This window comes from Rousettus aegyptiacus, unplaced genomic scaffold, assembly GCF_014176215.1.
Source record: "Rousettus aegyptiacus isolate mRouAeg1 unplaced genomic scaffold, mRouAeg1.p scaffold_m13_p_13, whole genome shotgun sequence".
Taxonomy (NCBI): Eukaryota; Metazoa; Chordata; class Mammalia; order Chiroptera; family Pteropodidae; genus Rousettus; species Rousettus aegyptiacus.
In genome coordinates, this window is record NW_023416288.1 from 30,667,751 (window position 1) to 30,692,252 (window position 24,502).

The 24,502-nt window shown below is 36.2% G+C and overlaps 1 protein-coding gene across 1 annotated transcript in view; it reads left to right on the forward strand.

Moving 5' to 3' along the window:
• ABCB5 (ATP binding cassette subfamily B member 5) overlaps positions 1-19,525 on the forward strand; it is an 81,850-nt gene extending 62,325 nt beyond the window's left edge. The window contains exons 21-27 of the mRNA XM_016159521.2: positions 1,291-1,391; positions 2,249-2,389; positions 8,812-8,968; positions 10,442-10,639; positions 12,549-12,755; positions 18,011-18,157; positions 19,284-19,525. Of these exons, the coding sequence (XP_016015007.1) occupies positions 1,291-1,391; positions 2,249-2,389; positions 8,812-8,968; positions 10,442-10,639; positions 12,549-12,755; positions 18,011-18,157; positions 19,284-19,481 (1,149 nt within the window). The 3' untranslated portion in view covers positions 19,482-19,525. The remainder of the gene's footprint in view (positions 1-1,290; positions 1,392-2,248; positions 2,390-8,811; positions 8,969-10,441; positions 10,640-12,548; positions 12,756-18,010; positions 18,158-19,283) is intronic.
• The last annotated feature ends 4,977 nt before the right edge of the window (positions 19,526-24,502 follow it).

A 24,502-nucleotide genomic window follows, 5' to 3' on the forward strand; every position in this document is an offset into this window, starting at 1 on the left:
ATAGTGCCCTTTGATTTTTCCTTTTTGTATTATTAGAGTAACCTCAGACTATACAATCGATAACTCCAATCAAATAGGCAATCTGTGTCCTTTCTCAATAGCTTTAAATCAGTCAATTTACCAAATACCAAAACTTAAAATATGGACCAATAAAACATAGTGATCCTTCCTTGGTTGCATGTGTAAATTTTGACAAATCATCAGATGTTTATTTTTCACTCTTAAAATGCCCATATTTTTAAAAAGACTATTTTCTAAGGTTCTGTATTGATAGTAGTCCTTTCTCCATTGTAAAAAATGATTACAGACTTTTTTTTTTGCTTATTTCTTTTTCATCTCAAGGTTTTAACATTTTTATCTATTTTCCTTGCATAGTATGAATGTTACGAATTGATGTTTCTTTAAGTTCATTTTGAAATTAATGAGAATTTAGAACTACTCAACATCAAAATTGAGAATAGAATCCAGGTGTTCTGATTGCAATTCAGAAATCTAGTTCTCTCCTGTAACCCAAGTTCTCCTTCAAATAACACTTGGCGTCCACTTGGGTCTTGTTCTGTCCTACAATCCACTCTGCCATTCTAGAAACAGAATATGAAAGCCAGAAGTTTCTCTTTCAAGTTGACATGTGTTCCTATGTGCAACAAATCATTCAAGGCCAAAAGTCTCCTCCATTTTGAACCCTATGTGATTACTCCTTTTTAAAAAACTATATAAATATGGAGAAGCATTAATTATATTTGAATTAAATATCTTTTTAAGTTCACAGATATCAAAATGAGCAACAGCTATAGCTTATCCAGAATTCTATACTCATACCCATGTTACTCTACGGCAATGTCCCTCAGATTTTTGGTTGCTATTTGCATTTCTGTACCAGAATAAAGTTATTATGTATTTGATTTTCTCTGCTGCCTTCTCCTTGAATTATCTCATAGTTCATAGGACAGTTTCTTTGCGTAATTACATATGTACATGATGCTCACTAATGTTTAATTTCTCTGCCTATAGAACCAGTTTACATAAAAATCAGTGAAGAGTTGAAGGGTGCTATATTTAAGTCAGGGGACTAAATCTTTTCAAAAGAATTTTTTTTGAGCCTCTATTATGCCGCAATGTTATTTTCCAATCTTATATTTGGGAAAGAAAAATGGAAGCTAAGAAAACTCATTAGGAAAACTGATTTGATGTACTCAATATGTCCCCTGTGTAAATGACTGAAATTCACAACCAAAAGAAGTTTAACCAATACTAATTTTATTTCTGTATTTTATTGCCCAATTTTATAAGATAGCAACTGAAGCTGTGGAGAACATACGTACTATAGTGTCATTAACAAGAGAAAAAACTTTTGAGCAAAAGTATGAGGAGACGCTTCAGGCTCAGCACAGGTGATTATGGGTTCATATCGATGCTATTAATTACCCCTTGTTTCTGTAAAGGCAGTACTCCTGGATGACTCTGTGGTTTCCCTGCCAATTTATTTGCTCTGAAATCTTTCCTAATAATGATATATCATAGTTTTTCATATGACTTCACCAAGAGAAGACTAGAAGAGGAATCAAGAATATATGTTTAGGTCATCCCACATTGCCATGTAATATTACTAAGTGTACTCATTTTTTTTTTTTATTTTCCTGAAACAAGACTGAGGAAATAACATTTAAGAAAGACAATAAGATTGCTCAGCCTTTTATATTGAATTTCTAAAACAGTCCACATTTTAAAACAAATATATACACAATGAATGTGATCACATCTTACAGTTTTAAACTAGCCCTCTTTATCACATTTACTTAGTGGTACTCTTTGTATTACTTTATCAGAGAGATAGCTTTGTGCTCTTTTACACTCATGCTTGTGGTTGATACTGACCTTTAATTTCCACTATTTATTCTCTTAGTGTAAGATTAGATTAGAAAATATTTCGAAATACTTCTAAACCAAGTCTCTTTAACTCTTTTATTAGTTGTCTTTTTATAGACCTTGTCCATTCATTTGAAAGTACACAGAGATAATTTTGTTACACTCAACTATAGAATGTATAGTTATAGAGAAAATCATTATATTTTCTGTTTTCTCTATAATAATTCTCAGTAGTTAAATAAACCACTTTCTCTTTATTTTTTAGAAAAATATATATCCCCTAAATAACATATTTAGTCTTTTATAATCATTATTCTACATTTATTAAAATGTTCTTGCTATTCGTCATGCTACATTATTTAGTAAATTTTGTGCATTTTAGAAAAACCTTGAAGAAAGCACAGATCATTGGAAGCTGTTATGCATTCAGCCATGCCTTTGTATATTTCGCCTATGCAGTGGGGTTTCGATTTGGAGTCTATTTAATTCAAGCTGGACGAATGACCCCAGAGGGCATGTTCATGTAAGTTGTACAAATACATAAATCTTGTAAATGGGTCCAGTAATTAAATTAACTGGAAAGATGACTAGTTTATAGACATTATCATTTGAATTATATCCATGGGAAAGGCATACTGGGAATTTTTTTTAATTTTTATTTGTTATTAAATATCTGTAAGTATAGTCTAGCTGGTAAAATGCTGATACTAATATAATACTGATACTCCGTGTTAAACTCCTAAGTGTATTGCTCCCTGTTTCAGTTTATTAGAATGTGGGAATATAAGGGTAAAATATACTTTCTTGTCATCCATTCCTTTTGGACGTCGTGAGGCTTCCTGGAACCCCCAAGATGAAGATGACTTTATCAAGTGTGACTGTAAATCAGTGAGATTGATTTCTTTGCTAAGCAAATATTCCAAAAGAAATGCATATAAATGAGTGTTTCCTTTCAGAAAAGTCATATTTGGAGTTGATCATGGCATCCCAATGAGGCTGCCTCTTCCCAAAGCATATTTTAGAGCTTCTATTTTGGAATTCTTATGAACAGTTATGAATTTTGGGCCCCTGCCCTCCGTGGAACTCCTTCTCAATGTCTTTGCACTTGTTCTTTTGTCTGCCTGGAGTAATCATTCCCCAAGTCTGCCAAGCTGCCTTTGTCACCATCCAGGCCTCTGCTCCTAAGTCCATTCCTCAGAAGGACTTCTACCATGGCCAAAGTAGTCTCTTTGCCCTTCCTCATCATTTCTATTCTATTACCATGTTTTATTTTGTGTAGAGTACTTACCACTATATTAAATTATCTTTTTGTTTCTGTATTTATTGGGTAAACAGACCGTAAGCTCAGGGAAGGTGAAGCTTAACCTGTTTTGGTCACTAATGTTTCCCTAGAGTCAAAAACAAAAGCTGGGCACATAGTAGGCACATGATAAATATCCATTGAATCAATCAATCAAAAATAAAGGAAGAAATTTGGACTGCATAATTAGGCAGTCCAGTCATTCTTAGAAATGTGTTTCCAGTGTCAGTTTCTCCACATTAGTCCAGTTTTTCACAAATTCTTCTATTTTTCTTCCCTTCTATATCTACAGACCTGACATCAGGTGCTTTAGGAGAAGGACTGGGTCTGGGTCTAAGTCAGACCCAGCATTTATATAAAAATAGGATGCTTATAATTGGGAGTCTACTTCTACATACTGAGATTTGTTTAGGTTAAAACTAAGCAAACAATTTTCTTAGTTAAAGAATGATACAATCTCAAAATCATGCTGATTACTATCATGTCTGCAAGTGATACCAGGCAGGATGTTTCTTGAAAAGGCCTTTTAAGACTGCCAGCCATTCTGTTTCACATGATAGTCACTATAACAGTAAACCTTGATTAAGTCCTTACTCAGTATTAAGGATTTGTCATGCACTATCTGATTAATCCTCTCACCTATCCTGTGAAATGTTATGATTCCTCTTTTACAGATGGGGAAAATTAGGACTCAAAGAAGTTACTTAACTGGCCCAAAGTCACTTAATCAGCAAGTGGTAGAGCACAGCTTCAAGTTCATGATTCGGTTTGTCAGAGGCTTTGCTTAGTAGACATTTTTTATTAGTATTGTCATTATAATTACTATTGTTACTAATTCTGCCAAGACAAACTTTCATAATCTTTCTATAAAATTATTTTTAAAAAATCTTGCTTAGTTTTTGAAACATTTGAATATCCAGAGCTGTGCTGATTGTTAACATAAATGGAACAATTTGCTTAATGTTATTTTATGACCCTAAAGTATAAGAGAATCAAAAGGCCCCGACACAAAAATTCCTTCTCCAACTGGCCTACCACACTTCTTGAATTTCTTTTCATTAACTCATTTAAAAGGTCATTTCTGAAGACATAGCATTTTAGCTGTCAGAACATATGTAGGATATTAACATAAAAGCAATGATTAATGAAGAGTATTGCATTGGTATTTCTCAGTGTCCTGAAGGAAGTAAGAAACAGGAAGCTAGCTAAGCTAGGGCTACTAGTATCACTTTTTATTTGAGTTTTATTCAACCAGACTACAGACAAAGTAAGGACACCCATACTTTTATAGTATGGACTAAGGAGAGAGTCTCTGGGAAATACGGGTACAGGGCATGCAAAATGTGAATAGATGAGATTTGTCTTCAACACCAAAGTCGTCTTAGAGACCCAGGGTGGCCCCCAACTACCATGAATACGTCACGAGTGTCCTTTTAGGCACACTAAATTATACCTGTTCTAGAAGACTCTGCCTTCCAGAATCTAGGGTGACAAACGGCTTTCTATCTAATCAACTGACTAAATGGAAGAGGTTTACAAAGAAAACTCCCTCCTACTAAAATCCTCCTTAGGTAAAAAGAACTTTGTGTCATTCTCTAAATTGATGGTTTTCTAACTCGCAAGACAAGGAGCTATTTAAAAATGCAGATACCCAGAGCTTACTTCACGAATTTAACTTGCAGATTTATACATATGGTATAGTGCCAGGAATCTACATTTTACCAAACATCCCAGATTATTCCGAGGTGCAGAATCTGAGAATCACACTTTAAGAAATATGAACACAGGAACTGGATCCCAGGCTGCTCTCCATAGTTGCCTAAAACCTTAGGGTTTTCTTTTTCCACTACCAGAAACCTTCTAGAATTACATAAAAATTAGGGAAGACATATTTGTCTTATTCACCCTGTCAAATGTGATGATTTATAGCTATAGGGATGAGTAAGCTGTCTCTCTTTCAGAAATGACAGTGTGCTTTAGAAAAGGAGATGCAAACAGAGACTCATGGACATGAACCATACACTAGTGGTTACCAGAGGGTTGGGGGAAAAGGGGAAGGTAGATGGGAAAAAAGGGGTCAAATATGTGGTGACAGAAAGAAATCTAACTACAATGCAATATAAATATGCATTACTGTTGAATTGTACCCCTGAAACTTACTGGGTTTCGTTAACCAATGTCTTTAATAATAATAATAATAATAATAATAATAATAATAATAATAGTAAAAAGATGTACAAAGGGAGTTTTTTAACAGCAGAATCCCTTGCTGTGCTCATAATATTAGTTTATCAGCATAGCTACTATCGGCCTTAGCTTTTTCCTCTTAAAAAAGAAGGCAACATACACTTATGGTAAAAGCCGTCTCCATCCACCTCTATTATTGTAGAAGTGTCTCTGAAATGAGCTTTTTATAAAAGGTGATAACATTTCACTCTGCTGCCTTTCAGGCAATGATTTAGAAAATCTCTTGTTTGGGTTCTCGGATACGTATGTATGGTAAAACTCTCCCCCTCTGCCTCTGTTAGCTCTGGCAACACTTTTGATTCACTTCACTATAACAGTGCAGACTTTGAGAAATACAGAATAATTTTCTCCTGTCTGATTTTTAGTGACTTTAGGTTAGTTTCTAGCTGACTTGTCTTATGCAATATAGTCCAGAAACCATTAGTGACCAGCAGAGGTTTCTGTAACTCTCCACACCCAGACTTCAGAACTTTCCTCTTTTTCTCTGTTTCTTCCTCCTTTGCTACACATATTAGCAGAAAGCTAAGTAAACGACATGGTTACGAAACATCAAGGCATGACAGCCTTCGGTGCAATAATAATAAAAGTCACAGCTTTGAAAATTACCTGAGCGGCAGAGACAGGCAGCTTATGTGTTGTGGCCTAGTCCTCCAAAATCCAAGCGCAGTTCTTGATGGAAACTCGTATAAGAATTTGAATATTCAATGTGATTACTGGCCAAAGAGCCAGTAATATAAGTAGGTTTTCCATAAATATTCATAGTTGGTTGATAGCTTGAAATAATAAGGGACAGAAAGAAGCAAGCTATACCTCCACCACTATCTTAATCTGGTAGTATCTTTTTTGTGTCATTCCTTGAAAGCATCAGTATAGTGAGGATGCAGTGACAATGGCCCCATGAAACTATGGAAAAGCCCTAAAACTAGAGAAGAGGCCTAGCATCTGCAAATCCTTCACAGATTTGTTCCTACTCAATGTTCTCCTCCCTCAGGCCGTCAACACAAAGATTTTTGCTATAAATTCAGTATAGTCGTATAAATCCAAAAAAAGATAAAGTATAGATAAGAGTTCTTCTTCCATGCACAATTTAAGCTTACAAAGATGATAGAGGTTAAATTTTAGGTTTTTTAATTCCTATTTTACATACTTATGCTTCAAAAGTTGTACAACACGAAAATCATTTCTGAACTGTGGAATGTTGCTTGTAATCATATTTATGGGCATGAAGGGAGTATATAAACAATTATTATAGATTAATACTTAAACAAATGTGTCGTTCGTGACTTTAAAACATTTGTCATTATAGTAAATCATTCCTCTTTATATATCCCAAATAGGTGAAATTCCCAAGACAAACAATGGCATAGGAAGTTCAATTCAAATGCCTTCGGGAGTCTGGACCAGATTTGAAGGATCTGGCATGACTCTATCATGGAGCTACAGCACTTGTTGTTGTGCAATAAATGCTTTTTGAGTAGCAGTGAATTGCAGTGAAGTTCATTCTAGCTAATTAAGCCAGACTGTTAGAACAGATTCTGTAGCCAACTAGCAGACTAGCCTTGGCCAATCTTTATATAGAAGCCACCTGGGGGGAAAAATATAAAGGAAATTAATGTCTCCGTTTCAATCCCCAGATAGTCCCATCATCACAAAGTTAGGTTCTTCAATATAATCCTCATCAACGTCAATCCTGTCCCACCTACCATTTCCTTAACACATACGCAGTAAAGACAGCACGGGGGCTTTTAACTGGTACTCTCCCTCCTCTACTGAAACTCTTCTTCTTGCTCTGCTGTGCATCCATTGGGTCACGTACCTCTCAAAAACAGACACAAGTTCTAAATGGAAGGCCCTTCTCCCTTAAGCGGTAAATTTCCATTTTAAGAGCAACCTAACAAAGATAGTAGCCTCTGTAAATTTATGCGTAATGCTTAATTGCTTTTAATGGTGGAAATTTTAGAACAGGTAGATGTTTTGGCACATCTCAAATCAGAGGAGGGAGGTATTTTCTCAATTGTTCTGGAAAGTCTCTATCTGTGTAGAACTAGAATCCAGGTCCCCTGACTCATAATCCAGCTATCTTCCCATCACCTCACTTGCTGACTCTTGGATTAGATTGAGGCTTAAGTCTAATTCAGTTCGATTTTTTCCTTGTGTTAAAAAACAATAAAACATAAAAACAAAAAACCTTTGATGCGTTACCTAAACTCAATAACCACTTCTGATATTTGTAGCTATGTAGTAAGTATTTTGAATGGCGTTTTGAGCTTTAAACCATTTCTGTGAATCTTACTACTAAAAATGCTTTGACATCACAGAACTAGTGGCTACAAAAATTTTAGCATCCAGCATTCCAGGAAACCAGTTGTTTTTATATTTTAAACTGTGTTTGATCTTTGTAAAGACAAGATTTGGGATCTGAGGTTTGAGTCACTGAAGACATTGCATCAGCATTCACCCCTTGGTAGGTACCGTCCCCGGAGACATTCGTAAAGGGCACGCACACATGTTTACCTTGCTGTGATCCAGCAGAGCAGACAATCCTTTTGCTGACTAATGTTTAAATATTGCCGGTGAAACTTGTCCAGTCTTAGCTGAATTATACCTTTAGCTCTGCTGAGATGCATTCTTTTTCATTTCAGTAAGATGTTTTCATGTCTAAAGTGAAAAAGAAAACGAGAATAATATTTAAACATGGCCATGTGATATACCACATTCCTGTGAATATTCTGTAAGCTTCCAAATATCATTTGCATACATGCCATTTAATAATTAACATAGTTTGAAACTGAGATTGTAATCTATAGCAAGTCTAAAATATCGAAGTTCTTCTTCCAGTCTTGCTAAGGTGTATTTTAGTCAAATTTTATTTTGAAGACATTAGTAAAGTATGGTCTCTATGCTTTGCTCTCTTTAAATCATGTTGCACTTCAATAAGATAACCAATCATCTGGCATCAATTATCTATCCCAACTGTATTACAGCATATGAAAAAAAAATTCGTATCTACTGTATAAATTCAGATCTCGCTACTGGAGACTCATTCTTCCTATTCTCAGTTGAATTATCTCTCAAATCTCCAAGCAATTGAACCTTATATCAAGGTGGCTAAGAAGTTTTAGGTTCACTAGTTAGGGGCTTTTGATCTGTGTCTTTAATTGGGGAAGAAATTCTAAAGATTACCAAAGCTTCAAAGGTTATTTTGGTGTACAGAGCAAAAGATAATCACTGTGTGGTAGAAAATTTCAAAAGAGATATCATTGTTGGGCCTTCAGTATTAGTGGTGTCGTCTAGATCAAAAGATAATATTTCTGTACCTGCCCTTTTTTTTTTTTTCTTTTAGAGCTCCAATGTTTGAAATGGGCCTAACAAGATGTAAATGTTTTATCTTTTGATAGAGTTTTTACTGCAATTGCATATGGAGCTATGGCCATTGGAGAAACACTTGCTTTGGCACCTGAATATTCAAGAGCCAAATCTGGGGCTGCACATCTGTTTGCTTTGTTGGAAAAGAAACCAACTATAGATAGCTGTAGTCAAGAAGGGAAAATACCGGTAAGCACAACTATGTTTTTAAATATCCACTTATTGTTCATTGTCCACATGCATGCTCTCTAAATGGAAACTTAAATGAAGGCATTATTTGATAACTTTGCAAAATAAAGTGCTATAAGGAATTAAAAGCTTGTATAAAATCATTGTAATGGCTGCAAAGGGAGAAAGGGGGTCTTATCTGAATTTAAATTCACCTCTACCACTAAAGTACACATATTTTATATTAAACAATATATGCTTCTAGTTTATTTGCCTGGTGCCATGAGAATGTTCTTGAATAAAGGATTTAAATATTTAATTGTATTTAGACAGCGAACAATTTAGTCTTGGATGAAGATATGCATTAAGGTTTATTTGTTTGTTTCTGTGATAATATATACAAAGTAAATAATGGCCTGTAGCTTCAGACACTACTTTTCATGGGAAATATATCTGCAAACAGAAGAGGAAAAGCAGAAACTATATTTATTAAATTTACACACAAATACACACATATGCATACACATATTTAGCTACAAACTCTAAAAGACTGTTAAACAGTAGAGGCTTTCAAAACAAGCCTCTCTATGGTAGTCTTATACATTAAAAATATATTCAATTTTAAGACTTCTAGACATTTAAAATTTAAAATTAAGAATAGCCGTTAGGTATATACTTAAAAGAAATTTTTCATTTAAAATTATTTTCCTCAAGAAATTTAACAACTTTATATCTATGACAGCTTAAAATAGTACATTATCACTAGAGCTACCTAATTATTAAAAGGAATGCTGGTTGTTAGTGACAATAATTAAAAAATCTGAAAATTCTCAAAATAGAATATTCAGAGATACATCATAGTCAAAATAAGATTTCATACTTGTCTTTTGGAAAGTAAAAGGATATAGGAAACTTTTTTTTAATCCTAGGATTTAGATGTATAACAATAATACCACTCATTTCTTTGTGAACATTACTATACAGGGATCGAGTGTCTCATTGATAAATGTCTTCACAGAACTATATACATAGCATAGACTACAGAAATGCTTCTTACAAAGACTATAAAACTGTAAAACATGGTCCAACTTGTAAAAATAACATTTATACATATAGTGTATTAAGGACACTAGCTGTTCTGAATTAAGCAATGAAAGTCTGTAAAGCACAAACTAAATTTTTTAAAAAGATATTTTTATTTAAAGCAGCTAGTCAAACAGCTAATCCGAAGATTGGACCGTGTGTCTGAGCAGCGAAGCTGAAGGAAACCAGTGCTTTTAAGCAACTTTGTGAAATCCAGTAGTGAAGAGCACAGGAAGTACAGATATAAAAACCTAAACAAAAGTGACAGAAACCTAAGTGCAGTCAGCAGCTCTATAGACAGGAATACGGTGTTTAAAATTAAAATGGTTGTACACAATTTTCAGTAAGTGCTCATCCAATGTCCTATAATGTGCTACAATCTTTCTAAACGCTGCCAACTTTCTTTCACAGGACACATGTGAAGGGAATATAGAGTTTCGAGAAGTCTCTTTCTTCTATCCATGTCGCCCAGATGTACTCATCCTTCGTGGCTTATCCCTAAGTATTGAGAAGGGGAAGACAGTGGCATTTGTTGGGAGCAGCGGCTGTGGGAAAAGCACTTCTGTCCAACTTTTGCAGAGGTTTTATGACCCCATGAAAGGACAAGTAGTAAGACCAAATTTAAATACAACTTATCTGGGGGTTAGTGGTGCTATTCTTAAACATTCTCTTGGGATTAAGTATCCTTATGGGTTTGGTTGGGGCAAACAGTACACTAGTTAAAAGGGAAGACAAAAAAAAAAAAAAAAAAAGAAAAAAATTGTCCCTTAACTAAGAGGACAAGCAGACTACTAACAGAAATAATATACAGGCACACAGTACAATATATATGACTTACTGTCGAATTGTATACGTGAAACTTACTGGATTTTGTATAAAATAAAATAGAAAGAAATAATGGAGGCTAAATACCAAGACCTAAAGGTTCTTCAACCATATGGCAGTAGAAATTTTGATCTAAAAGCCATGGAATTCTTTTCAAATATAGGCCCCATCCAGGCTCTTTCTTTATTCTGTTCTGTTTAAGACAGAGATAACAGCTTCCTCTGCCTCTCCAGTTCAGGCTTTCTGCTGTTCCCACTGGCCATCTTCACCTCCCACTCCCCAATTCTTAAAACTTTATGCATGATTAGGGCTTACCTGAATCAGCTCTATTAAGTCCTACATTCTGATCTCTAAAAAATGCAACCTCTCCCTCCTTTGAACTCCAAGGACTGTTTTTCTCACCTGGCACTTTTCTTATTCTACCTAATATTCACGTTATCAGTTATCTTCTCTACCCTGGCCACCACCACATCACCCACATATGCAAATACAACTTCCTGTTCCACCTCTTCCTCCCCCCGAAAAAAACTAGAAGCCCCTGAAAGTCAAAGGCTGTCATATTAGTCCTCCTTTTCCTGCAATTTACAGTCTTTTCTCCATCAGAAATTTGCATTGACTATTCGCAAAACGGAAGGGTCCAAAATGGCTGGCTTCCTTGTTACAAATAACAGAATCAACAGTGAGTGCCAACATTAGGTAACATTCATCTGTTAGCACATAGCATACGACACCCCCTTTTTTTAACCCTCCAATGGCTTCCTACGGCTGTTAAATAAACCATAGTTTACACCATTAGTCATGGTCCTTCACGATCTGGCACCGCCTCTCTCTCCAGACTCCTCTCCTGGCACCACCCCCACACAACTGTGCTCTGCATCAGTCTCACTGGCTTCTTTATGTTCTTTAAATACCCTTTTAGGCCTTTGTTCTTGCTGTTGCCCTGGATGGAATGAATGTTCTTACCCTAACTTCTTTGATGGCTCCTTCTCATCATCTATATCGCAAGCTAAATACTACTTCCTTAGGTAGGGCTTTTTACATAACTCTATAGAAATAATGATTCCACCCATCCCCTTCCTTCATCCTCACATCCTCTGTCACTCTCTACCCCATTATCCTGTCTTCATGACACTTTCTTTATCTGAGTTTATTGAGTTCTTTGTTAGTGTGTGTGTTGCTTGCCTCTCTCCATGAATGTTGTCTTGTTTACCACTATTTCTATGGTTCCTAAAGACCCCCCTCATGTAGTAGGTTGAGTGTTGCTTTATGTCCACGTAAATAAATATGGCTTTGTGCAAAATGGCATATTTCTGCGTGTAGACTACTATATCAGTCTATGCCTACCCTCTTTCTGGGCTGTAATAAAGTGGGCTCCTGCTACAGTAGAGGTTCATCATTTTCCATCTGACTTCAGTACAGAGTAGCAGGCTTTACTCCAAACTCCAGGCAGGTCTCTAGAGTACATGGCCATTCTTAGAAACATCAGGTAAGTTTAGGAGTTGGCATTTTTGTCAGTTACATGCCATCCACTTCTATACAACATATGATTTATGAGCCTTTCTTAGGTAACATTATACTACTAAATAGCTCAAATGCCTAACCTTCTTGTTATGATTTGTATATGTTTGAGTACCGTGAACTGTAACTTGAAACAGTGATCTTCACATACCATTCTCTATTCTGCTTTTGGCAGCTATTTGATGGTGTGGATGTAAAGGAATTGAACGTACAATGGCTCCGTTCCCAAATCGCAATCGTTTCTCAAGAGCCTGTACTCTTCAACTGTAGCATTGCTGAGAACATTGCCTATGGTGATAACAGCCGTGTTGTGCTGTTAGATGAGATAAAAGAAGTAGCAAATGCGGCAAATATCCATTCTTTTATTGAAAGTCTCCCTGAGGTAAGAAAATATCTGAAATCTTGAACTACAAAGCTGCCAAGTAAGCCTAAGTAATTTACTGGGCCTAAGTGTTTGTTTTTGTGCTCCTCGGATTATACAATTTAGTTATTGCCAGCATGTAATATATAGTTAGATGTAAAAAGCAAAGTTTGAGATTTTTACATGATTATTTTTTCCAAAACCAAATTATATTAATATAATTTGGTTTTGGTTTAAACTGAATTAATTTTCACATTTTGATTCTTCACCTTCTACCCATTTACACTCTATTCATGTCTACACCACCATCCTCCTCCTCTGGACCACTCCAGTAGCCTCTCAATCTGTCTTCGTGCTTCTAGTCTTGCCCCTTTATCATTCTTTTTCCTCACAGCGACTAGAGGAATTCTTTAAAAACATAATTTAGAACATATCCTTCCTGGCTAAAAACTTCCTAATGGCATCCCATTGTACTTAGAATAAAGTACGGGGGTTTGGCAAGGCCTTCTGCCCTGCTTGTCTGTCCACGTCTTTTTCCCCTTGTGCTTACTCTGCTGCCGCTATGCTGGCCGCTTGTCTTTCTCATGAGCATGCCAAGTTCTTCCTCACCTCAGGACAATAACACTTCATGTTTCTTCATCCGGGCTCTCCTTTCTTCTGGCTCTTTGCAGAACTTCCAAGCTCTTTCAAATGTCACCTCTGCAGAGGGTTTTCTGGCCACCTTATTTGAAAGAGTCCCCACCACTCCAACCACCTAATACATAGTCGTCAGGGTGCTTATCACAGTCAAAAATTACTCTGCGTGCTTATTGACATTTTTAACGTCACCTTGCCCCCCTAGACTGTTAGGTCCTTGCCTACCATTTCTGTCACCTCTCTGTATTCACTGTAACAGCTGACACAAAATCTCAGAAAACTTAGACATCTTGGTTAACCATAGAGAAGAATTTAGTATAGCAGGCATTGATACAAATCCAGAAGTGGCACACATGAGTAGGGAATTGTAATTTAAAGAGTTAGTAATTTCTGAAGGTTTAACCTACACACACAGTCACACAAATAAAATAAAAGTATAAATACCTACTTTTAATGAGAAACAAATGTTTATAATTTCTAGCTCACTTTAAAAAGAAATGCCAAAGTTTAATAACTGTTACATCAAACAACAAATTTAGTGCCCTGTTCTCTGGGGCAAGGATAATGGTTAGCACACTCTCTTTTATGTTACTGTACCTTCCCTCAGATGGTGCCTAAATGGTGCCTATAATTAGAAATGGGCTATTAATACAATTTTCCTTACTCTTGAAGGTTCTGCAGTAGTAACTTTAATAGAGAAATTAACATTTTTTTTTTTTTATAAATATTGTAACCCTGCGAGTGTCTTTCAGTGGTTATTCCCTTTTTTAACCAAGGTACTCACTGCATTGTTCATTCATGGTCAGATTATTATCCACATAACCCTGATAGTTTTTTTTCTTTATGTATGGTAAAATGCTATCCACTTTCTATTTGTGTCATTTTTCTGTTATTCTTAAATTGTTTGTCTTTCATTCTTTTTATTGTACTATTTCTTAAATTTACCCAAAACTACATACTGCACAGATTTAGTGTGCTAACTTTTTACAATAAACTTTGAGAACCAAGATTATGTTATTTCCTGAAAGAATAGCTTCCAGTTTAAGATGGTGAGTAGGAAGATCCTGAACTCACCTCCTCCCATGGACACATTGAGTCTACAGCTACATATGGAACGATTCCCTCTTTAACAAACCTAAAGCTGGATGACCTATGCACTGGGCAAATGAGAAGAAAACCACATCACAGTGGGTAGGAGAGACTGGGACACAGTCTTGCTTAAACCCCAGCCCCAGTGCAGTGACCCACAACCTAGAGAAAATTCAAAACTCAGAGCTTCTCTTCAAGGATTAAAGGTTCAAACCCCACATCAGGCACCTCAACTTTTAGTACCTGTATTTGAGAGATGAGCCCCCAAATATATCTAACTTTGAAGACCACCAGGACTCCTTTCTAGAGACCCATAAGATTGTAGCTAGCTATGAGAAAGCTATAAAAGGGCTGTGTGCTCAGACTTACCTGCCATAGGACCAGTTCAGAGGCATCCAGCCCCCATTCCAATTTCCAAAATCTGTCAAACTCCATGCCTTCCCCTCTCAAATACTCACAAATTTTGTATGTTTGGCGCAAATTTGTTTGGTGGCCAAAATACTGTGAGGCTAAATGCAGTCTTTATTAACCCTATTTGGAATGAATAATCAAATATTTCTGCACAAATATTCATGTATTTGCTTACCAATTGCTTCCCCAGACCTTTCTTGGGGTTTTAAATAATATATATATACATCATATGTTAAATATATGTAATATATAACACCTACAAATTATAGTATATTTTCTTATAAAGTAAAAGAAGAAAGAAAAGAAAGAGAAAGAAAGAAAGAAAGAAAGAAAGAAAGAAAGAAAGAAAGAAAGAAAGAAAGAAAGAAAGGAAGGAAGGAAGGAAGGAAGGAAGCTTGCCTGACCGTGCCGTACTGTCCTTCCTTCCTTCCCTCTGCTCTCTCTCCTCCCGCCCTCCCCCTCCCTCCCATCACTCCCTCCCTCCCTCCCATATCCTCCCGCCCTCCCTCAGTCCCTCCCTCCCCATTACCCCTTCCCTTCCCTTCTTTCTTGTCGCTTCTTCCTTGGCTTCTTTCTTCTTGTCCCGCCTGTCCTTCAGTCCTTCCTTCCTTCTTCCGTCCTGCCTTCCTTCCCTTGCTGTCCTTCTGTCCTTCCGCTCCTCCTTCCTTCGACCCTTCCACTTCCTGAAGGACGCACAGGAATTCTTAAACAGATGTAGCCCTGAGAGTTTCAAATAAGGGACTGTGGACCTGTCTGGCAGTTCAAACCAGGAAGGTAAATACCAGGGAGTCAATTTGTAGTGTGCTAAGTAATACATCTGTGGTATATGTCATAGAGATGATCGGCAGGTGTTTGGAAATATCGGCCTGGGGTATGAGAGAGGAGTTGAAGCAACACCATCTGGGTCTTGAGGCTCCTCTGAGAAACAGACCAGATATACATGTTACCTAGTCCCCATAATATCACACAGTGGCAGCTCTCAGACAAGCCATATCATGGCTCCTCAAATAGAACTTCAACCACTGGAACCACCCTGCAACTCTTTCCCAGGGCCCATGGGATTTTCCAGAATGCAGTTGATTTAGTTAGACTCTTTCTGATGTTCCTTTCAGGACCCAACTGGCTTTTTGGCCCAGGTTCATATAAAGAAGCCATGCCCCTTGAGAGGCTCATAAAACAGATGATTTCAGCATACTTACCATCCCAGTGTTTGCAGAAAATTCATTTAAATTTTCAGTTTATTTATGTATTTTTAATTAAATTTATTAGGGTAATGGGTTAACAAAATTATATAGCTTTCAACTGTACAATTCCACAACATTTCATCTGTATATTGCATTGTGCATTTACCACCCCAAATCAAATCTCCTTCCATTATCATATATTTGACCCTTTTTACCTTTATCTATCCCACCTTCCCTCTGATAACCACTAAACTGTTGTCCATGTCCATTGAGTCTATTTGTCTTTTTCGTGTGTTGCTTTCAGTTTTCTGTCCCACATATAAATGAAATCACATGGTTCTCAACTTTCTCTGCCTTACTCATTTGCTTAGCATGATTATCTCAAGATCCATCCATGTTGTCACAAATGGCAGTATTTTATCTCTTATGGCTGAGTAATATTCTATTGTATATATGCACCACATCTTCTTTAGCCAGTCATCTGTTGAAGGACACATTAGTTATTTCCATGTCTTGGCCACTGTGAATAATGCTGCAGTGAACATTGGGGTGCATATATCTTTCTTTCTTAAATGTTTTCAAATGTGGGGGTTAGATACTCAAAAAAGGGATTGCTAGGTCATATAATAATTCTATTCTTAATTTTTTGAGGAACCTCCATACTGTTTTCTATAGTGGCTGTACCAATTTACTTTCCCACCAGAAGTATATGAGGGTTCCTTTTGTCTCCACAACCTCTCCAACACTTATTATTTGTGTTGTTGATAATAGCCATTCTTATAGGTGAGGTGGTATCTCATTGTGATTTTGATTTGCATTACCCTAAATTTTCAGTTTAAACAGGAAAGAATTAAACTGATTCTTCATTAAAAAAGGAAAACCTTCAGTCAAAGTATCTGAAAATGTTTTTAAATTGCTGTTGAGACAATGTATATACCCACATTTACAATCCATTCTACTTAATGAGGCTAAAACATGTGAATTTGATTTTCATCCAATTCATTCTTGAGACTTACATTCCTGTACTAAGACAAAATGAACATCGTATAGTCACATGCTGCATCTTCTCTGTGATGCTGCTACCGATCCATCTTTAGAAGGCTGTACACTTGGACTTGCTTTCCAGTGGAACTGATCCATCCACACATACTTGTCTGGGTACTAATGGCATGTATTTGTTAGACAACTGGCAAGGGCAGCTCAAAAGCAGTGTGAAACTTTGGAGGGAAGCAGAATCAATGGGACAATCTAGAAAGAAAGCAGGAGCCTGCTTGCACTAACTGAACTGACTAATCGTGATGTAGCAGACTGCGAAGGGTACAGGATATGAGACATTTCCTTTATCCTTCTGTGGAGGGAGACACTGGAGAAGGGGTGGTTAGTAAGTAGGAGAGCTGTGGAAACATCGTGAAGTACTAAATGTCACTCTTATTGCCTGAAAAGCTGAATGAACTATCTCAGGATGCCAGCCTAACTTATCTCCAGGAAGACAACACTTGTACCACTGAGAACAGCATCCTGGCATCTGGAGAGAAGTGCCCATAGAGATTTAGCGAGAGCTGGAGTGAAGGAACCTAATGTTTAGATACTTTAAATCATTTTGACCTGAAAATAGAAGATAATGCAATTTAATGGAAAAAGATTTGTGTTTACTTGGAACTTTTTTTTTTACCAATAATTTTTTTCTTATGCTTTAATTCAAACAATTCCTTTGTAGGAGCATAACGGCAAAGGTCTCCTGTGTGTGATCAGATTAGATATGTAAATGAGATGTTAGTGTTTACTGCTGGTTTCGCATTTATGTCAACAAAGCACAAGAATAGATTTCAGCACTTGTTGGGACACAAATTTTCCAGAGTAGCAAAATTTGAAATATTTAGATGGTTCTCGCCCACAGTTGCCATGCTAATTTAAATAACCAAGCCTTGCTTTCTTAATTGCATGTTCCTGTAATAGAAATACAACACACAAGTTGGATTGAAAGGAACACAGCTTTCTGGCGGCCAAAAACAAAGACTAGCTATTGCAAGGGCTCTTCTCCGAAAACCAAAAATTTTATTGCTGGATGAGGCCACTTCAGCTCTTGATAATGAGAGCGAAAAGGTAATATCTTCTTCTTTTATCTCAGAATATAATTTCAAATATGAGAGTGGAGCACCATGGAAGAAATAAAGGTCAGTTTAGAGAATTGTAGTCCTCAAGTCACCAGTTGTAATTAAGGGTTTGGCCTTTTAAAAAGGGTAGAGGCTAATAGGGAGGTGGGAGAGAGTTGGGACACAGGGCATCTCATGTTCTAGAAGGTTTTCTCTCTTGAACTTGTCTCATTATCAAAAAAAGGCCCAATACCTGAAAGGTTTCTCCACTCAAGGAAAAAGCCCGAGAAAAATAACTTTCCTATTTTATTATTATTTCAGTGATGCCAAACAAATTAATAAGGCAACGTACGTGTGTAACAGTGTTCTGCACTGCAGTGCCAGAGCCTGCTAGTTACTCCGCCTTCTACAAACTGTTAGCTTAATTTGAGAGGGAAACAAAGAAGCAAACACACTTGTGACGACAGACCTACACTGCAAACTCCTTCAGATGTTTTAACTTTGCTAGGTCCTTGTCCTCTAGTAGTTTCTTATCCCTAGTAGGCACTTATTTGTTAAATGAACATTGGTTACATAAATTATAACTATTCATATTTATCAAGTGTTCATTATATGCTATTATCCTAGTCCTCACAACAACTTGATGAATTAGGTTATTTTATTATGCTCATTTTATAGATTAGCATACTAAGGCTTAGAAAACCTAAGTAACTTCCCTAAATTCTAATAGCTGGTGTCTGACATAAGAGTTCATGTGGTTAACTCTCACTCAATTGCTGTTTTAGATGATTATCATTTTCAATTTCCAAGAGAAAAGTATATTATGAAAGAAATTCAGACATCTGGGCTGTAATCCTGGGTTCATCAGTTTGTAGTGGTATGACCTTCATCAAGCAACCTAGACCTTTCAATTCTCAGTTTACTCATTAGAAAAATGAAAATACCCCAACCCTATGGGGTTATTGCAAAGATTTAAATGAGACATCCATCACTGGAACATTTTATATACTCAACAAATATTGGTTTTCACCCTGCGCTCTCATTTCTTCAATACATCTTTTTAACCTCACTGTAGCTGAGATGCCGTTTCAGTCATCTAACCTGAGCTAATGATCACAGGTCCTTCTCTCCTCCAGGTGGTTCAGCATGCCCTTAATAAGGCCAGTAAGGGGAGGACGTGCCTAGTGGTTGCTCACAGACTCTCCACTATACAGAACGCGGATTTGATAGTGGTTCTGCACAATGGAAAAATAAAGGAATGGGGAACTCATCAAGAGCTCCTGAGAAATCGAAATGTATATTTTAAATTAGTAAATGCACAGTCAGTGCAGTGATGCTGTTAGCACACATTTTGATCTTTGGGTAATGCAAGGAAAGAGTACTTAGTAATTATTTGGCATGCTTTGATCTCTTTTATTGCATGATCGATATCTAGGTTCATGCTATTCAAGTACAGACATGTTCTGTTTACACACCACCTTCCCTTCAGATTTTTAAAAGAAAACAGACATTTTCTAGAACTTGTGAGATAATGCATCTATTCCTCACTTTATAAAAATATTCTAGCACATTTGCTTGTAAAGCAGTTTTCTGCGAAATGAATCTTATTTCCTCATCAACTTGTGCTGTAAAATTGGAAATATATTCTCAGAGGGAAAAATTATCCAGTTAACTAAGTTGAAAGATTTTAGCAAAGAGAGAATAAGATGTAGTTGGGCCTTACAGGAAGAGTGATTTTAATTTGGAACTACCAGCATTTTGTAACACATATTAGAGTACTTTGAGCTAGACCTTTACTCCAGGCCTCAGGAATTTCTCTCATATCTTTCTCAGTTTCTCTCTCAATGGGCATATGCTGTTTCCCAAAATTATATTATATCCTTTTGTTAGAGAGATAGGATTACAATGTAAAATTTTTGACAAATTAGGTAGTTATCTTCCACTTTACTAGTAAATGAAATTTTTCACATGCTCTTTCCTAAAAATTCCATTATTCTGAGCTTTGGGTTTCACAGGATAAATCACAGTCCTACCAGTATACGAACATTTATTTACCTAAAATAAGAGCTCCTTTGTTACAGGTGAAAAATTAGAAATGCCTTTATTATTATTCAATCAAGGAATTTGTTTAAATTTTTATATGTACCTTATTTTATATATGTATGATTTAAAAGTTCTGTGTAAATAACAATATTGGTAAGCTGAGTTATGTTTTCCATTTATCTAAATATATAATTTGATCTGGTAATTTTATTTCTATTCTTAATTGTATTTTCTTTCATTTACAGTAACATTTACAGCCAGCCTCTAAAGTACATTCTGCCAGTAATCTAAAATCTTGTGAAAAAAATTAAAACCACTGTGTATTATGCCTTCTCTTTTTTTTAAAATGCAAAACAAATTAGGATTGGCAGTTTGAGAACCAGATGTATTATTTAGAAGCATTAGCACTGAAACCTTTGTGGTCATTTTGCTGTACATGGATATGGAACTCTTGGTGATTTCTCTTCCCACAGTAGGTGGGCAGAAGGAAAAGAGCAGTGTGAGATGGATATGCTTAAAGCCTCAGAGCAAGAGAACCTCAGGCTCCATTTCTGTAATTTCTCCTACATTAGCAAATACCTGCAGTACCCATCTCCCCTTGAACCTATCAACAGCAATCCAGTGGTCACACCTACAGATGTCAGTAAAACACTCTCCTTCCTAATTAATAGCCCTAGCTAATTTTATTAGCATTTTATTTCAAAAGATTTTAAAGAATGCTCCACAGGTACCATTCTCTTAAAGTCACCGCCTTCATTGGAATAAGCAAATATTCTAAGAACTAGGGTCCCAAACAGTTTTCAAGGATTTGCAGGGTTATCAGCTGATGAAGGCAGAATGTAAGTAGAGGCCAGCTGCTTTTTAGGGGCTGCCAAAATTTAAAAGTTTAAATTGTTGTACTGTTCTTAAAATAGTTTTAAATATATTATAATTAAAACACTGGTTGTAATGGAATCAAAGCACCTTGTCCCTAAAGTTATTCCAATCAGCTATGGAATTACTTACTTTGATGAATTCAGGGTTTGAAGAAAACTTGTAATAATTTTTTCAAAATGAACAATCATTTATACACACCTTATCAATTTTATGACCTTGTAATCCCTACCTTTTTTTCAAAGCAAGGTATTCCATAACAAAGAAGCTAAATAGGAATTACGATTTTTGCCTTTAAAAAAGGAAAAGAAAAAGGTACTATAGCAAATTTAAATCTAGGTTTTAAATTTTAAACCACTCAGTAAAACTCTTCTAAATTAATTATTAAATAAAAATACTTTTAGGTTTATAGCTCACGAGTTGGTATTTACTTAAACTTTGAAGGGCAGATTATTCAGGCCACCAAGTCCGTCAATTTAAGATATGTTGTTTTCTTAAAGTATCCTGGATATAGTAGATAGTCAATAAACAGTAGGAGATTTGGTTCAAGAGTACAACTATCATAGCAGGTGTGCATTATTGATAAAACGAGACATACACATTTGCTGAAAAAATGACCTGATGAGCTGCAAATTGTTTTTGCTTCAATAATCACATTTAGGTATCCCCTACTCTCTGAAAGTAGTGTTTCTATGAAGTTTTGTAAGTTCAAGCGGCATAAAGCAAAGAAGCTATTACCATTAATTTAGATGGAAAATTTTTTATCATTCCCAGACCCAAAATAACCTACCAAATCTTACCAAATGTGCTTAATTACACTGTTTTACCCTAAGCATAACACTTAGGCTTTTCTAATATCTTAGGACATCTTGCTAAAGGATGTGCAACATACATCTAGATGGAGCATAGATGCTCACAGACACAGTTCAAAGCCTTGGTGTTGAGATGCTGAGACGTAGTCCCAGAGAAGGAGTTTGGCAGGGCCACTGGCGCTGCTCAGGGTGCATGCTACCTCTCTAATCCTTTGCTGCAAAACAAACGCTGAATGCTATTTTCACTTTAAACTTATTTTTCATAGAATCAAAAATCCTCTTTGGATCTCCTTTGGTCAGCGAAAACAGGTGCTAATGTAAGTCTTCCCTAAAAGCAAAGTGGCATAATACAAAATGTCAGAAAGCAGGAATACCTGTATTACCATCTCCTTGTTATGGGTATGATCAGTCATTGTTGACTCATTAGATAATATACTTCTATTTTAGGCTAGCTGAAGTCCATAAAAGCTTTTTCTTTCCATTCACATGGGAATTTTAATGTTAATTAACTTAATTTTAATTTAATTAATTTTAGTTTTATCTTGGTTCAAGTTGGTGTTATTTAATTTTGAAATAGTTTGGTACTTGAGCATACCTTGCCTAATTTCCCACAGGACTTTTATCTATATTATGACACATTCCTAGTCTTGAATACTTCTTGGTCTCAGGAAAACACTGATTTCTGCCAGTCATGATTCATAGCCTATTACTTATCCAGACTGACCTCAGTTCAAACTTTTCGAAGCATCCTTGCCCTCTGCTTCTCTTTTACCTTTGGGTTTGGATATACAGTAGTGACAAGAGACAATAATGAAGTACCAGTTAAAAAAAAAAAAAAAAAAAACGACAACAAAAAAATACAGTGGGAGTGAGGGTACTTGTAAATACCTGGCCTAGAAAGTCCTAAATACAAGGAAAACAGCTGACCGGAGAGGTCAGGATCTATCAGCGTCATCCTCTAAATGTTAGCATGTTAGAGTAGCCCTCTGCCATCACCACATCTTATCCTTTGCAATATTCTTCCTTCCTAGTTGGGAGGGCTGTTCAGTGAGTCTTAAAATAATTGAAACACCAATGAGGGTACCAGTAGAATAGATTTAGTTTAGCAAGGATAAGGTTGGCACAGATGTTAGTGGGGAAAAAAAAACATACCCACACCATGTCACACTGGTTTTATAACTAAACCAGCCAACCAACTTTATATATTACCACCCCTTAAAACAAGCTGTGGTATGTTTTCATGTTAAGTCAACTTAGGTCATATCTAATAACTTGGCTTTTAGCCTACTCAGTGTGTCACTTTCATAGTATACATCGAATGCTGTGCATATGACCTATCGTATGAAAATATTTTCTGTTAGTATTGACCTGTGTATTCATTGTTTTAGTGTGAGCTCTCCTTCCAAGTGGGTTCGTGAAGTGGAATCATAGATTGATTGCAGAGTTCACTCATAAGAACAAGTCAAGGGAGGAAACTGGGAAATATTGAAGTAAAAGAATGAGGATAGAGGGATTGAGAGACACAGTAGCTTTTAAGCCCTTATTTCCCTACCATTAGCAATAATCACCAGAAGTTTAGAGATTCATTTGAAAGCCATAATTTTTTTTTAAATGTATAAATAACCAAACATCTCTGCATAGTATCTAAAGTAACGTAACTGTCCTCTTTTAAGCAAAACCACGCTGATAAAGCATGTATTACTTTTCTATTGCTGCTTTAACAAATTAGCACAGACTTAATGGATTGAAACAACACAAATGTATTACCTTACAGTTCTGGAGGCCAAAAGTCTAAAATAAGTCTCTGTGGGCTCTGGGAAGAAATCTCTTCCTTGTTCTTTCCCAGCTTCTAGAAGCTGCCGTTGTTCCTTGATCTGTATCCCTCTGATCTCTGCTACTTTCCATCACATCTCCATCTCTCTAGGCCATTACCCAGCCTACTACAAAACCTATCCATTGAAACTCTTATTCTATGGAGAAGAAAGACAATTTTCCACAGATTTGCTTTGAGTGAAAGCTCAAAGAGAACCTCGAAAACATCCAGTTCAACATCATCATTTTATGTTGATGAGAAAACAAAATCAACATTTCTTGCCCCCAAGCCCTGTACTTTTTCCATCGTAACATGCTACCTATCCTCATTGCTAGGCCAGAACTTGGTATGCGATTGTCTTTCTCCACTTTTGCAATTGAATGCTGCTTCTGTTACTATTTCCTTTTATCCTGACACTAGATTTATTAAGTAGAAGTTTAACCTAAGTTTTACTTTCTTAAAGTTTTATTCTCTTTCCACTAATAACTTTATGTGTGAAGAAGTAAAAGGGCCTCCTTAATATAGGAGTAAATATAGGAGTTTCACACACTTCTGACCCAATACACTTTTGAATTTTCCTAAAACCATTTTAAACTACTGCTTCTAATGAGAGCTAACTTTTTTTGTGAAAATTTTCACACAGGTCTGGGATAAACACTTTATGTGCATTATTTTTTAGTCCTCACATCAACTCTATAATGGTACATACTATTAATATTATCTTTTTAAAGAGAAGAAAACTTGAAGCTTAAGAAAATTAAGCAACTCGTTGAGGCTTGGACTCTGAGATTCATACCCCTGTCTAAGTTCAGAG